General features: G+C 36.9%; 1 protein-coding gene across 1 annotated transcript; it reads right to left on the bottom strand.

Moving 5' to 3' along the window:
- Window positions 1-13,324: 13,324 nt before the first annotated feature.
- LOC108118191 (26S proteasome non-ATPase regulatory subunit 8) lies at window positions 13,325-14,531 on the bottom strand. Its single transcript, XM_041818207.1, has one exon. It carries the CDS (start codon window positions 14,519-14,521, stop codon window positions 13,616-13,618), a length of 906 nt encoding a protein of 301 aa, XP_041674141.1. The 5' UTR covers window positions 14,522-14,531; the 3' UTR covers window positions 13,325-13,615.
- Window positions 14,532-17,288: the final 2,757 nt, after the last annotated feature.

Raw genomic sequence — 17,288 nt, forward strand, 5'->3', positions numbered from 1 at the left:
TATGAGTAGTTCTTCAGATAGCTAAGTTAAGTTAGAGGCTAAATGCACTTAAAACATATTAACTATGAGTTTAAAAAAACATATCTTTATAGGCCTATAAGTCATATTAACAATATATTAAATAAAGTTTTACTTTGATATTTCCTTTCCTTAAGATCATTAAGAAACTTTCTGTTTTTTAAATCAGCCAACAAAGCCCTAAACTAGCTTAAGCAAGGCCATTTAAGTATATTATTTAATCTCCATTAACTCTTAGCTTAACTAACTAAAATAGCCTTTAAATTTATAGTGCACTTGCTTCTTGAATGCTCCTTGATCTCGGACACAATCTTGTGTAAATACCCACAGAAAGTTGAACAGAAGCTTCACTGTTACCGAAACCTTGGAAATCTTTTGCCATCAATGGGCTTCGTCGGCATTGTCGTTCTTCTCCATTGATTGATTGTGGGTCATGTGTGCATGGTGGTGGGCCAGGACTTTTTCGTGGTTTACTGCATCATTCAGTAAGCTTTAAATTTTGCATGTCACACTACTGTTACGAAGACCAACTCGCAACTCTTCGGGCAACCCCTTGCCCCAGCCCCCAAAGCAATTCATTTCATTAAAGCAACACAATGGCCGCCTTTTGTAAAATGTTGCCGCAAACCACAAACTGCAAATGAGAGGGGGGTAAATCCCAAAGCCAGCAAAGGAGGTAAATGCACTGAGATAAAGTTAATGGATTAACCTTTTTTACTAATTTTGTTTCTAAGAAACAGTTGCTGATAAATCACCTGCCAACTATTATCTTTTCATTTTAAATCTTAATAAAAAAGTTAGATTTTGTATATACTTTTCACTTTTCCATTTGGTTTATAGACGAAACAATAATCTTTAATATATTAAACCCCATTTTCTCTCTCTGCATAATCTCCAACTTCAAGCCTATGAGCTCATCCTGGATCCTTCTTTCTTTCATCGCAGAGCGAAGAGGAGCCTCGAGGCCTTGAAGTGCGCCAATGCTGACGGCGTGATGTGCGTGCGCTCTCTTTATTATGTTTCAAGGGGCTTCCCCGTCAGCTTTTCCCTTGCCCTCTTTCCATCCTCTCCCCCACCCCCCCCTGAGTTTTCCACTCATCATGTGCACTTTTCTGTGAGCTAATATACCCAAGGACCGACTGAAGCCAGCGATGACTGCAATGCGGCCCAACTTTGTCTACGTAAATCCCTTTTGTCGCATTAACTGCTAACTTTTTCTCCCGTTTTTCCAGTTTCCCCCCTCGCCACCCCTTTCCCTTTTTTCTCTCTCATTTTCCCTGTTAGCGACAAACTTTGTTAACAACTTGGAAAAAAAAAAGTCGGAGAACTCAGGTAGGGCTTTCCATCCATCCATGATCCCACTCTTGCCATCCTCACTTCGGAGAGATGAGTTGCGTTGAGATTTCCGCGTTCTCTCAAACATGCATTTTGTCAAATCAAAAATTTTATGGTTTTATCACAATGTTGCCAAGGACGCAAAAGGCCAAGAAAGAAATCCGACTGTCTCGAGTGCAGTTTTTATGGTATTAACTGAATGGCCAGGGAAGGGTATCAGAGTAAAGGATTAAAGTATAACAATGGAAGAGATTAGAAGGGTTTATTAAAGGAAAATATCAATGGATTTTTATCTGAAATGTTTTCTTTGGTTAAAGTTTTCTTTCTTTGACAAATTTTTCATTTTTATATATTTTTTAATATTTTTAATTTATTGTTTCCTTACTTCTAGTTTAGGCAACTTCTTTTTCAACTTTGTAGTGGCTTTTCCCCTAAATTATATATTGACACATCACCAAAAGGAAGGGTATTAAAAAAGTCAGCTTATATCAAATGTGATTACCCCTATTTTACTCCTTCGGTTTATGGTTGCTGCCATGACAACGTTGGCTCAATGCGATGCCTTCTTAAATGGCAACTAATTTGCCAGCGCAATTTGGCTTTTTATAACTAAATTCGCATTTCGGCTTTAGCATCATCCTTGCGATCCTTGGAGCTTCCAGACGAAACGTCTTCGAACCAACTCGACAATGACAGAGCAATTATGCGAGAAACCCGTAAAGGCTACCAAAGTATCTACCAGCTACCAAAAGTTACGACAGACTTCAAATGAGATGGATGCTGAAGTTGGAAGGGGGAGTTCCCTCTCATTTAGCCAGCTTTTCACTGCTTATCTGGGGGCATTTATCAAAAATCGTCGTTACGCCGTTCGTCGTTCGTTGTTGTTAATTGCATGGGGACAATAGTGCGGCAAATGAATTTGTACAAGGGATAATTGTTGGCTCGCAGAGAGTTGGCAATGCGTTTAATTTTGTGCAAATAGAGAGAAAAACATTCACCCATCTCTCCCACTTATTTTAATTTTGAATATCCTCCTGCCTCAACCTACTCCTCCTCCCACCCATTCAGCTGTCTAAACAAATGTCGTGAACTCGTCGTCGTCGTCGTCGTCGTGGAGCTCATATTTCAGAAAAAGGGGCGCATAAATTTATGCGAAATCTATTAGCAAAGAGCAACCCTTTTCAAGCTCACTCTATCCCACTCTGTTAGCCACGGATCCGGCATTTTGGCCACGACTCTGGGTGAAAAGTCCGGGCATCCCAGACAGCGGATGATGTTTTGCCGGCCTTTTTTTGTGCTGTTTTTCGGCCAACATTGGCAGCATGGCAGCGTGGGAGCACAGATGGATTTCATTTCATTCTGTTTCATTTCCATTTGTAAGTGAAACTTAAATTAACTTTTCATATTTCGCATTCTGTATGAATTTAAATGAAAGACAGCAGCGTACATCCTTCTAACATAAAGGATTCCCAGTTTTCCGGCATCCTGATGCCTGTGTGAGATGGGGTTGAAATTTTATTAGCTTAGACACATTGCTGTAAGACATCATTCTGGCCAAAAAGAAGTTTAAAGTTCAAAGGGGAAAGGGTTTTTAAAAATCTATGAATATGCTTTGAAAAGTAACAGAAGGTAATTTTTTGTTTAAAATCTCTTCTTTTCTTCTAGAATATAAAACTAACATTTTTATAATAATTTCCTTTTAATTTTATACATAATTTACTCCTCCTAGCAAATCAATTTAAATAATAATACAAACAAGCAACCAAATTCCTTCTAATTCCCAGCATGTAAATACCCCATTTTGACCCCATTTTTTTTTTGGGTTAACAAATTTATGACATTTTGTTGAGATAACTTGGCTCGCTAACAAAAAGATTCGCAAAATCATATTAGAGCGAAATCATGGCAACATAAATTTCATGATATGTATCACCTTACTCCATAGCACTTCATCTCTTTCTGGCTTTCGGGTAAGAACAGCAAAAAGAAAAGAAAAAAAAAACCCTGAAAAGCCATCTAATTTCGTGCAAAGGTCATGACAGCATATAGGACCCATATATTATGTCTGGTAATTGAAAAAAATCGGCCCTGTGTTTTATTTTGTTTTGGTGCCAAGGTCCCCTCCACTCGTCTTAGCAATTGCCCAAAAGTTGGCAGTGATTTTCCAGTCTGGCCAGCCACCCCCCCCTTTTTTTTGGCCCTCTCGTCGCCAAAAGTCCGAGGCTGTCGCAAGGCTGAGGGGCCAACCAAAACACAACCCATCTAAAGTACACACTTTTACAGAGGGGATTAAGTTAATAGTGAAAATATATGGAAAAATTATTTTTAGAACTAAATAAGTGTAAAAAATACTACTTTTTGTTAGAGTAAAAACTACAAAATATACTACAATATACTAAAATACTATAATATCCTTACAAGTAGTTGCAAATTTATAGTTTACCTTAAGAAAGATACATTTCTCCCTTAACAAAAATAATTTTCTAAATTAATTTAGTTCTATTTTTTATGTTTTTCTAACAGATTTTAACTTCAATTCCTTATTAGTCTTTCTAAATCACATTTTAAGCAGACCTTCAACCGCCGTATCTATTTTTCTGACCCCAGCTGTTAACTCCCATCTCATCTGTTCGTTACCGCCAACGCGACGCCAAATAACATTTCAATTGTTGTATAATGATGTACACAGTACGGCCATCCAGCATGCGATAATAAAAATTGTTGTTCTTTTCAGATGCTTTTTTTGTTGTTGTTATTTTTGTATGTTGTGGGAGGAGGGTGGGGGCAGGGGGTTAGGGAATAGAAAGGCGAATGGTGGAGTCACACACACACACACTTACACAATGGCAACGGGACACTCGTAAATAAATCGTGTCAGTGGGTAACAAAAATTCATTCATTTCATATTTGGCTTTATTTTACAACATATCCCGTTTTTGGCCATTTCGCCTCGCCTCCATCTACCAACTTCACGGTGCGTTCTTATTCTTTGCCGAGCTGAAAATGTTAGTAAGCCACATTTACTGTTATTTTTGTTAGCGTACAAAATATTTTTGGCTCGACAGGAAGCCAAATAAAAACAAAAATACGTGTAACTAGCAAGGAAGAGTTGAGTAACAGGAAAATTAAAATTGAAGTCTTATATACCCTGTAATAATGTTAGGATGTTTAATATACACTTTTTTAACTTTTAATTGGATTTTAAACTAACTTATTAAAGACAAAAGTAATACATTAATCAGTGTTTTAAACGATAAGGATTTTGATTTATATATATTCTTTGGAGGCTTAACTTAAATCGTTTTATTCCTAAAACAGTTTTAAACTTATTCTCTCTTATCTTAGTATCTCAAAAGGTACACCCTATAACCTAAGGAAATTAACACAAAACTACAGGGTATTCCCTGTATTTCCCAAAAACGTCACCCATACATACGGATGTATGCGTGTGTGTTTATCTATGTGTGCGTGACTGTGTACATTTTTATATGCGAAAGCGAAGAAAACATAAAAGTCAAAACTAAAGGGCAGCCGACAACAGCCAACAGCCGCTCTGCCAGAGTTGCCACAGTGGTCGGTCCAGAAATCAACCCAAAAAAAAAAACACACTACAGCCAATTAGCGTGACAACCCTATAGCACACACAGAGCTGCAACCCAAAAAAAATAAATAAGCCACAGAGCCATAACTGTACCTGGTTCAGTCGGCACTTTGCGGAATAAGTTGCCGGCCTAAAAGTCTCATTTGTTGGGCATGATTTCTTAGCCTTCGCTTAGCCCACTGTGCGCCATATATTTTTCGGTCTTGTCGGTGCTGGCTATATTTTTTGGCCATATATATATAAATGTTTATAAACGTGTGTGTGTGTTTGTGTGTGTGTCTGTGTTGGTTTTGTTGCTTTTTTGATAAATGGTGTGCTCTTTTATCATGTTGCTCCTGAGCTTTGGTTCGCTTTTCGCGCTCGCCTCTTCGCCAGTGGAAAGATAAAATACGTTTTTCATTTCGCTGCAGTTCCTAACTTCCCTCCACAATTTCCCTTCTATCCAATTTTTCGTTGGCTTGATTTTGGCCCGGGTTGTGTTGATTTTTTTTTTATTTTTTATTTTTTTTTAGCCAGGCTGTGTGTATATTTCGCTCACTCGCCTGATTTTTTCTCATTTTCTGCAGCCAAGCGCAGCTAAAACAAAAGCAGAAAGATATAGACTATCATAATCAAAGGTATCGCCTATAGTAGTACCTGGTATTTAATGATCTATGGATGAAGATGATGGCTATTTTAAGGAATTTTGATTTTTAAAATGATGATTATGAAATTTGTATTATTGTTTCATATTTGGCAACATAATATAAGTTTCCTAAGCTTAATTTGCTTTATAATCTATATTTTAAGATATATATTTGCGATTTATAAAGAATTTATTACATCAAATGCCAGAAGATAGTCAATGACTCCCCCATACCCAGTATTCAAAAGTAGAGAAAAATATTATTTTCGGTATTTTGTGATTGCCTCCGTCGTTGTTCCTGTTGCTGCTGCCCACCCATGCCATGCCATGCTACTTCCATTTCGCCCCATTTTATCCTGGCAGACACAAATCCTATGTAGACATTGGACATGACAATCTTTTGCCTCAGATGCTCCCGACCCTGTGCCTCTGGCTTATGGTTTTGTTTTACTACTTAGTTAATCAGCTAATTTAAAGTTTCCTCCCATATATGTATGTGTGTGTGTGTGACTGTGTTTTTATTTGGTTTTTTTACTTTTCTTAAGGCCCACATTTTGTTTTGTGGCTTGTCAAGGCTCCAACGGAATAAAGTTACAAATTGAATAATTTTTTTTTGTTTTCCACATTTTTTTTCCTGGGTTTTCTGCATTACCCCGGAAATTTTGCACAAATTGAATGGTTTTTCTTTTCGTTTTAGCTGGGTTTTTGATTGGCATTACATACGTAATTATGGATCAGATTTCTCTATCATACTCTTTCAACCCCAAAAAATATATTCCAAATTGGTTTTCTTTGCAGAAAAGTTTGGAATTAAGATTTTGTGGGTGGTGGGTTTTGATTTTTTTCGTTTTCCTTGGAAATTTAATATTGAATTTTGCATTTATATTAGCATTTGTTATTTATTTAAATTTTTTAAATTTAATTTCTGATTTACGAATATAAGAAAATGTGGAATATCTAGAAAGAAATCAAAAAGTTAAATAATTTAACCAAGAAAGAAATATTACCTAAAAATAGAAAAGCTTTTCAGACCCAGTCATTCCCAAAATTATTCAAACTTATTAAGAAAATATAAAAATAAATTGTCTTAAATCAAATCAGATAATTTCATAAGCCCAAATAATAAAACAAATTGTATAAATAATTACTTTATAATTTGTTTAGCAATTACAAATTCCTAGACATCCCCTAGCAGTCTCAAGCTCAAGATCTCAATCAAAGATGCATTACAAAAGTTGCCAACGCTGAGCTGAAGTTGGCAAAACAAAAACCAGAAGCGATCCTTTTCGACCCCAACCACCTGGACATAATTTTGAATAATGTTTATTATGTTTGCCTCAAAAAGTTGCCTTTTTTCGCCAAGAAAACAAGCAAGAAGAGGTGGCGAAAGAGCATTCAACATTCCCACAGTCTAGACAACTTGTTTATGGTTAAGTTGCGTGCAGATCCCGCCCACTATATAGCCCTCTCTATATATCTCCCTATAAGGCCCCTTTCCCCCCCAACTCCCAATTGCCATCTCATTCAAGGAACAATGCGCTTTGGCTGCGCCCTTGCAACAAATTTATAACTATACCCCTGGACTCGTTTTTCTTTTCTTTCCGATTTTCCTTTTTTTTATTTTTTGTATACACATTTTTATTAAAAACGTGGCTAAGGGGGAAAAAAATAGAAACAGTCAACCGAATGGCTAAAAGCTAAAAGGCAAAGTAAGCCACAAAGTAGAAAAGTAAAATGCCAACTTCCTCGACTCCTTCTCAGCGGAAAATCTAGAGAGAGAGTACAAAAAAAAAAAAAAAAAGAAGTCGTGCAGCGGAGTTTAAGTGGCAAACTGAGCCAGCCAACTTACGGCCAAGAACCGAAGAAGCTATATATTTTGCATACGTATTTGCGTTGCGAAATATTTTCATTTTATATTGCTCGCTGGCTTTTCGTTGTGCAATTTATTTAGCATGAATTGTTTTCTTTCCCTGCACGGCTTGGCTTTCTCTCAGGACTCCAACTCCCAACTCTGGCGATGACTTCTGCGTTTTGTGACAAATTAAGTTGGCAGCAAATAAGATATTTTTATAGGTGCTTCAGGATATTTTTCCAAGCTTGGGGTATAAAAGTTTTCCCAGCGAATTGGTAACGAAGCAAGTTTCTTCTCAGGGCTTTTTGCATAGTATTTTTGTAAATAATATAATAAGGAGTTAAGCTAAGAAGTGAGTTTAAAGTGTTTGTTCTAAAGAGTTGTGTAAATATAAAAAGAAAATATGATTGTTTAACAAAAAAATGGTTTAAATTTAAGGAATTTGAGGGTTAATACTATACTATTATACTATTTTAAAGTTAAAGACCTCTTTTGACTACTTTAAGTCTTAAAAACTAATTTAAAAGAAAAGATCGTTTAAACTGCTTGCCAAAAATCACTCCTTAAACCTCACACCCTTTTCATATTCAATTCCAACTTTTGCCAAACTTTGCAGAAATTAGAAATAAAATTTTTTCTTTTCAGCTAAATAAAACAAGAAACCTGGCGTACATTTTAATCAAATTTGGCAAAAAAGTGTTTCTAAATTGGCAGACATATGCGAACAGACATAGAGTCCCCGAGGCCTCCTTCTCTAATTTTTACCATCGCCATCTCATATTCATACAATATTTTCCTTCTTCTGCTCTCACATGTCGTAATTTGCACCAAGCCAATTTGCGTTTGCCTTTGAACTTGGTTCCAAAATTTTTTTTTAACCCCTCCATGGGTGAAGATTTCCCTTCCTGAGCAAAAAGAGTGAGGGAGGGGTGAAAATTTTGTGCTGTCTGCGAGAAAAATGATAAGATGACAGCGCCATGAAGAAGGCAAGTGCGAAACGTAAAAAAAATATGGCAGCTCATTTTTTAATATTTTTTCTGTTCCGTTTTTTTGTTTTTTGGTTTACTTTTTTGGGACAGACAGTTGGCAAACACACAAGCTGAATAGATAGGGAGCTGGAGAACGGCACCTGTAAATTTTTGTACTTTTTTCTTTTTGTTTTTTTCGCGCTGCCAGCCAAGAGGACTAAATAAAAATTTAGACGTGCCGGCATTTGAGGGGCAGTGTCTCCTTCTGGGTCTGCGAATTATATGTGTGTCTGCGACACGTAGCCTTTGACATTGGCCCCGCTAATGAGCCAGCACTTTGACAAACTGCCACCCGGCTTTTGGCACTTGCCACTGAACTTGGGCCAATTGAAGGGAAAGGCAGGGGGCAAGGCTACTTGCAGAAGAATAATGCAATTATGAAGAGCATAGTTAAAAATGTATGTACATACTTGCCTTTATGTTCTCCGTTTCAAAACATCTTAATTATAGCCTGCTTAATAATCACTTCACAAAAATAACACTTTAAACTATTTAACTTTCATAACAAAAACCATTTCTTTTACTTATGTACATATGAAAACTACAGTTAAAAATAAGAACACTTCTTCACTCATTTCAAGACTCACGACGACGGTCCACTGCGAAATAAACTGCAAATTGCAAACAGAAGGAATGAATTCCAGTGCGAGTGTTCGAGGATGACCGAAGAAGAAAGAACAGTTAGCGACGGAATCAGGCGGAAAGGGGAAAACGAAATTTTTTTTAGTGGAATAGCAAGGAGTTCGAGAATGATCGGCGATAGTCGAAGAACAAGAAGAAGGAAGAAAAAAATTTATTGCAGTTGGCGACCAAATGAGGCAGAAAGAGAAAAACGAAAAAATGTTGATGGAATAGCAAGGAGTTCGAGAATGATCGAGGAAGCAACAATAACAAATTGTATTGCAGTTGGCGACGGAATGAGGTGAAAAGAGGAAAACGAAAAATTGTAAGTGGAATAGCGCCGCAAAGCACTCAAAGCTTATGGGCGAACAAGTCCATAGGCAGCGGGCATTTACAAAAACAAATGAGCAGTCAGAGCAATGGCGTTTAGCGTAAATGGTAAAAATACCTTAAAATTCGTTGGTTTACGAGATGTACAAAGGCAAGGTAACAAAATCAAGAACTATGTAAGAGTTTAAGTTAATACCTATCAAAAATGCATGATCAATCCGTTTACTAATTCAGGAACTTGTGCAATAATTCACCTTTTTTTTGCGTAGACCAAACCTGACCAATTTTTCCACTCATCAATTGAGCTGAATAGCTAATAAAGTCAAATTTTTTCCCATCAACGCAGAGACACAAATTAAAAAAGCGCCGTGCAGGCTGTCATGAAATTCCCAAAATGGAAACAAAGGCAGCCAGCAGCCTAACCCAAACTCATTCCGTTGTCGAAATGCATAAATAATTACCGGACAGCTGTCTGCCGAATAAAAGAAATCAAACCGAAAATCGATGCCAAAAACTTTCAACCAATAAAGTATATAATTGAAGGGTTAACATAGCCAACGACGAAAAAAGCCCAGGCTTAACCCATTAGAGAGGTTTGCGGGTTTTCGTCGATGATGATGATGATGCTGATGGCCGAAAGTAATTCTGAGAGGACATCAAAAATTAATGCAAAAATAAATAATAAAATAATACACCGTTAAATAATCCGAAAACCAACACCATTAATAAACTGAGCGACAGGATACAGCGGTGGACGAGAACGAGTGTAAAGGACGAAGGACTAAGGACGAAGGACTCGAGCGCACAGTGAAATATTGGCAAATAAAACGATTTTGACGCTGAATTTTAAAACAAGTGGCACGTAGCACAGTAGAGTCCTGCTTTCAGGACCAAAAAACACCATCCCATCCACCACCCCTCGCGAAAACAACGAGGACGCCAGGACTCAAATTCAAAATCGCATTTATTATACTTACATTCCAAGTTTTCCGCCCTGCGTACGTTTGTCAAATATTTATTCTCTGGATTGGATCGCTGGATTTACTTATTAGCATGCGCATGCCGCAGCACCACCCCCACCTCCCCCAAAGAAGGGTCCTTTTTGGTGGTCCTCCCACCGCTAGCGCTAACGAATGACAACAACAATAACCAAGGCCAGTGGCCAGAAAGGACTCGAATTCGGATTCGGGATTCAGATTTGGTTACCAGTTCGGTGCAGGAAACGGGAAATAGGCTAAAGAGCACGTGAAAAGCAGCCAGGACATACCTGAAGTGTCGCGCTGAAGTGTCCTCCAGGCAACTTGTCAATCGTCCTTTACGTTTGCCTTTGCCCACTCGCACACCTAACCGAAATCAATTGTGGATGGACGGGCGGGCTAAAGGAGCTATGGCCGGAATATCTGAACGATGGGAATTATTTGAGTATCTAAGGGATGGGGTGTAGAAGTGGAGCGGTTGTCGTCGGAGTGCCTGTAAGGAGGGGAGGTGTGGAGTCAAAATTACCAATTAGGTAAAATGGCAAAATGAGTGAGTGTCGACGGAGGGAAGGAGTGGAAGGAAATGTGAGACCAGCAGAAGGTCGAAGGGAAAACCCTGAAGCGGTAAAAGAACTTCGAGGAAAAGGAACAGGAACAGTCAGGATAGAAGCACTGAAAGAAATATATACTAAATTAAATCAAAAATATTAAATTAATTTGTTAAAAATTGTTATAAACTTGCTAATTAGTTGTTTAACTTAAAATGAAAAAATATATTTAAATAATTTTAAAAATATTATTTTCAGTGTATTTCCAGATAGTAGCAGTGCCTTTAGACCCGCAGCTGGATGACTTCAAAAATGGTGTCGGTATTGCCGCCATTTCAGCTAGCCCCGCAGCTATCCCCCCTCACCCTTAAAGCCACTGCCAGTCGATGCTTATTTAATTATGGAACCATCTGTGCGCGTTTGCAGAGCGCTTTGATTTTACGCTTTTTTGAACATTTTTTTGCTTTGTGCGATGCCTGCTTTTCACTCTTCCTCCTCTCTCCTCTCTCTCTCTCTCTCTTTTAGCAATCTTTATCCTCCTATTCAACTGGCTATATCTTTGCATTTCTTTAGGGACACAGCCAGAAGAGAGTTTCCCATCGCATCGCATCGCGATTTTCTCATTCGTGTTTGGTTCGTTAATTTCATTGTTTTTCGCATAATGCGCGTTGGGAAATAATACGGCAAAAAGTTTTGAGGGGCAAGTTCAAAGGAGAAATATTGAAGAGTACGTTAAGAAATAAATAAAAATGTTAAGAAATATTTGTTAATAATTTTAAGTTAACTTTAACTCTGAAAAACGACTAAAAATATGTTAAAAAGAGGTCTTTTATATAATAAAAACTAAATTTTAGTAAGTAATCAGACTTGTCATAACATTAGTTACATTTCTTGGCTTAATAAATATAAAAAATTCAAGTTTTACGACAAATTTTAAAGCTTAAAAAGTTACTCATTTCCTTTTCCCGATATATATATTTACCTACAATTCGATATCAACGAATCTAGATCCGACTTTCAATTAAAGCTGTAAGCCCGAGAGCTAAACTCACTTTCAGAGCCGTTCAATTACGCTTTGGCAAACACTCGGCAGACGCCATCTTCTCTTTTATTTATACGGGTGTGTATATAAATAGTACAAAATAACGTTAACGTAGCAACTTTTCAATTTATTTTCCAATCTGAACCAGCTTCCCTCTCCGCCCCTCTATCCGCTCTACCATCATCATCAGCCACTGTCCATGTCCCATTCATCAATGTCCCCGAAAAGAAAACACAGTGTAAAAAAAAAATTAAAAAAAAATACATAAAAAACTTCAGCGATTAACGTTTTAAAATTTGCCAAACGGCAAGAAGATAGAAGGGAATGAAAATTCAACGAAAAACGAGAGGCGACAGGCAAATTAAATTTTCCAACTGACACCTCAATTGAATTTTCTCCTTGGTCTTAGGCATATTTTGATATGTGCCAAAGACAAATTCGATTTCCCATAACACACCTTGATTGACACAATGGCTAAGGTAATTCTCAATCAAACGTCAATCAATGAAGCTTAAGTCGTTCGTGATTGCCCAAAAGAATTCTGACATATCGGGCTTTTTCAATTTTCTTCTCGAAAAAAAGAAAAGAAAAAACCTCCAAAGAAAACCCAAAAATTTAACTAACCAAAAATGCCTGCTGTGGTAATTTGTTAAATCGGTTTTCCAACGGATATCACGTGCGCATCCACATCATTTCAAGACGATTTGACACGTTGATTGATCCGCTCATTGAGGCAAAAAATGGAAAGCCAAAAGCAAGGTCCCTTTGTCCTCCTACAAAACGCCATCAGCGTTTTTTTTTTTTTTTTTTTTTGCCATCCACTTGACTTTTTTGCATGTGAGTACCCAGGAATTCCTTAGACATTAAACAAAGTAACAACTTCATGGGGCAAAAGCTGTCATTAGTTGGAAAGGAAACGCCCTCCGCTCGGGGAGCGCCCAAAATGTCTGGGGAGTTTGCCGTAACATAAAAAACGAAGAAACAAAAATGATTATGAAAATTTCTCAGTAAAAAAGTCGCGTCATGTGCAAAATTATTGGGTAATTAACGTGACACAGACAAAAAAAAAAGAAAACAGCAACAACGAGGGAGCAGCAGACGTTGTACTATAAAAATATTTTCAAGTTGCGGAAGATAAGCACCGATAGGTAATGGAGAGGGGGTATGAGATGTCCGGATAATTTATAGATAAAGAAAATGGAAACTTTGCATGGCAAGTGGCAGTCTCAGTAGGAAAACCATAAATTCCTATAGAGACACAAAAAACGTTGCATACTTTATGGGGCTTTTGATTTAAGATTATCCCTGTGGACGGTAATTCACATAATGACGAAGCACTCTGCGATGCTATGATAGTCCGGTCATAACGAGTAATATACCGATCGGAAGGTATTGCTTTACTTAAGAGGTTTACATTTACAGATTTTAAGATAATCAAATGGTTTAGAGAAAATGATGGACCAAGTTTTGAAATTTGAAAAATATAGATGCCATAATGATTTTAAAAGACTAGAAAAGTCTTAGATTTTATGATAAAAAAGGAAATGCCCGGTATTTACAGATTTATAGATGAATGAAAAATCTTTGGACATTATTCTCTGCTTTAGAAGAATATGATCAAAAATCGAATACAAAATTTTAAACAATTTTCTCCAGCTCTTGGGCATAGGTTAGATTATGGGTGGCAATGTCCTTGGCAGATACCTTCTCCAATGGTCTGTTATGAAGCCCAGTGTAGTCATAGTTTCCCTCCTCATCCATACACCATTGACGCCTGTTGGCCAGATCCAAAAGCTCCTTGGAACCAGCACGCAGTCCCAAACGCTGAGCAGCCTGCTTAGGAGCCATCTTTAGGTAGGACTTTTCCATACAGGAAGCAATCTCCTCACGAGCAGTGTCAACCAGCATGTCCATAAAATTCGAATAGATCTCCGAGGGCATAGATTTCTTGGCTTGCAGTATCTTGTTATATCTTCCCTCCATATAGTAGTTTTCCAAGGCCAAAACGGGTTTGATATAGTTATCATGGAGCAAAATGGCCGACGGCAAACGCTCTAGTTCAATGTGAAAATCAGCAATGCGATTGGTGGCCAGCATATAGAGCAGATTCAGACCCATGAACTTGTGCATGTGCTTCGATGATTCCAGGTACTTATCGTAGTCATAGTAGTAAGTATTTAACTGAGCCATATACCGCTCAAAGGCAGCATAGTCCCTGATGGTGATACTGTGCTCCACGGCAATTTCCAACATCTCCCGGGACTTGATAAGCTCATCCTTCTGCTTGGAACTCGATGAGACTTCGATTGTTCCAAAGTTAGACTTCACTAGCTCCAGCTTGAAACCATTCAGCAGTTGGGAGCAATGAGCCAAATTTGGGGCATGTTTGCTCCATTCGGTTTTTAATTCGATGTATAGATTTGCCATAATTACGTTAAATGCTTGGTAACAAATAAATTTTCCAAAAAGAAAATTTGGTTCGCTTTGAATGACAAGGTGATTTTTGAATGATAAAACAAAACTTGCTTGTACTTTAAGCTGCATTTACAGTATTAGAAATGTCCTGGTGTTGCCACCTTTTTTTGTATTATTATTGTATATATGGTATTAGGTTTATGGTATATTTCAGTATTTTTTAAATTTTGCTTTATATTATGGAGTGGGATAGTATTCAAGAAAAATTCCCTAAAAAATCTGTGAGCCTTGTCAAGAAAGAAAATACTTATGCTGAAATCCTTGATTTTTTTATTTACAAAAACTTACATCGAAGATCGCGATAAATATTAACACATCGGATGAAACATGAGCTATGTTAGCATACCTTTCCGTGCCATTTATCCAATCATTAAGTTTTTGGGACACATTTTCAATAGCCATACAACTTATCACCACAACTTATTTGATATGCATCACACAACTGCCCTAAAAATACAACAATAAATGCGTAACAAAACAATGCAAAAACCAGGAAACAGCTGAAAAAAAAAATGAGCAACCTTTGGGAAATGATTTTGACTTTTTGGCGCAATTAAAATGGATGAAACAGGGTAATTATATGGCATTGGGTGGAATTGCTCACGTTGTTTGGCACATTAAAACATCGCTTTACATCGCTTTGATCCGCGTGCGGTCTGCAGTTTACATTTCAATTAAAGTTACATAACCCCAACATCAAACAATGGCAACCTTTGTGGGGTTTTGGAATGCGGATGTGGATGCGGATGCAGATTCGTTAAGGTGGATGTGGAGGCCCAACCACTTTGCTGTGATTTTGGCCTGGTACAAAAGTCAACTTCATGCATATTTCATCAAATAGGGGTGGTGGTGGGTGGCAGGTGTGGGATATGCGTGACACAATGTCGTCTACCCCTCACCATACCCCTACGCCACTCATTGCTAGATCAGCCAAGTCTCTGTGACGGGCTCTTTTCAATATTTCATGAGTATTGGCCGCCATAATCAAGCCAAACCAGCTTCATTCGCATTTTAAACTGGCCAACAAAATATTAGATATAAAAAAAATGTTAAGAAAATATATAAGAAATATTAATAAATAATAAAAAATATAAATTTGTAAATTATATAAACCTTTTACACTATGCAACAAAATATTAAATAATTACAAAATAAAAAGTAATTTCAGCAAAGAAAATAAAAACAAAAATCTCATCAAATTAGAAATTAGTATTTTTTTGAAGAAAATTTATAAATCTTTTGCAGCTCAGTGTACCCAATGAGCCAGACACACACACACACACACACGTATATGCAAATACCCAACCACACAAGCAACAGCAAACGCACACAGACACACCTCGAGTTGAAGTTATTTTTGCATAGATGTATGTATACATGATTCGGTTTATTAGATTCATACAAAGGCTTACAATATGTGTCTGTGTCCTGTGTCGGTGTGTGTATATGTGTATGAGTGTGGAATGCGGGTTGTACTATAGACCTTGGCCCAACAAAGGCTATACCCATACCCATATACCCATTACCCTACCAATACCATAAACCTCCTATAGATCCCTGGGTTCCCAACTTGCTGTGGGTAAATTCAATTATTTGCCGCTGATATCGTCGTTTGTTTTTTGTTCGCCGCTCTTGCATTCATATTTATTGTACGGCATTTTAAATTGCTATATTTACATTGCTAATTTACACACACGAGTCCGCAGACAATGCAATTGTACACACAGAATTTGCAAAGGCACTGAAAGCGAGGATAACAAACTGATTAAAAGTTCAGATTTTTAAAATAATTTACATCGAATTTACATTGCATAATGTAAAATGTAACAAACTGTAAATTAAATGTAAACTAAATGTAAATTAAAAATTAATTTTACATTTTAAAATTATTTTCAAATTTTCTAATATTCCTTTTCTCTCAGTGCTCCATTTGTGTTCTGGATTTTGTAAAGCAACATTTTGCATTCGACATTCGAAAAATTGCAGAGCAATTAATTGACAAAGTTCATTTTAGGCTCCTTTTTTTTTTGGGGATGGGATGGTAGGGTAGTAGGGAAACTCGATGGAGTCATTGATAGAGAGAACGAGATGGGTAGATAAATCATTTCTGTCTGCTAAACGCGAAAATGCAATATTTAAACATTGTTCCATGGCTGTCCGAGTGGGTTTTGTTTGGTTTTCCACTGTGGTCAGTCAAAGTTTGTCTCACTGAAATAGTTTGGCTAATGCGTTCGCCTGCGAGTGTGTTATGGCTTGTATGTGGCATGTGACTGTCAATTGTTATGGTTTCTGCCAATTTAAATTGTACAAAATCCCCTGCCTCTCGTTACCCCGTCTACCAGGCCTATCCAATAACCAAAAAATTTAACGCATTTGAAATCAATTTTTGGAATTGTTTTTGGCCGCAGCTGTGTGTCTGCAATGTAGTTTTGGCCTGAAATGTGTCAAAGTCTGGCATTTAAATGGGAAGTGCAGTTTAATGGGCATGGAAATTATGGGAAAATTGTTGAAAATTAAGCTTGAAAATATTTTTTCATATTTTGTTTATTATTTTTAAGTAAAAGTATAAACAATTGTTAAGTTTAGAGAAATTAGAAAAGAAAAGAAACCAAAAAAAAAACAAAGAAAACGAAAATCGATAGTTATAAGTTAAAAAGTCTTATTTAATGTTTTATTAATAATTATTAATATATATAATAAAATATATTAATATATATAATAATTTTAAAATATTTTTCAGCTTTTAAATTTTTTAAATAATTTTTAATAATTTTTTTTAATCATAAAAATAAACATTAATCAATGTCGTTTTTCTGTCAAATCATTTCAAATCCAT

Source organism: Drosophila eugracilis, unplaced genomic scaffold (genome assembly GCF_018153835.1).
Source record: "Drosophila eugracilis isolate 14026-0451.02 unplaced genomic scaffold, ASM1815383v1 contig_2154, whole genome shotgun sequence".
NCBI lineage: Eukaryota > Metazoa > Arthropoda > Insecta > Diptera > Drosophilidae > Drosophila > Drosophila eugracilis.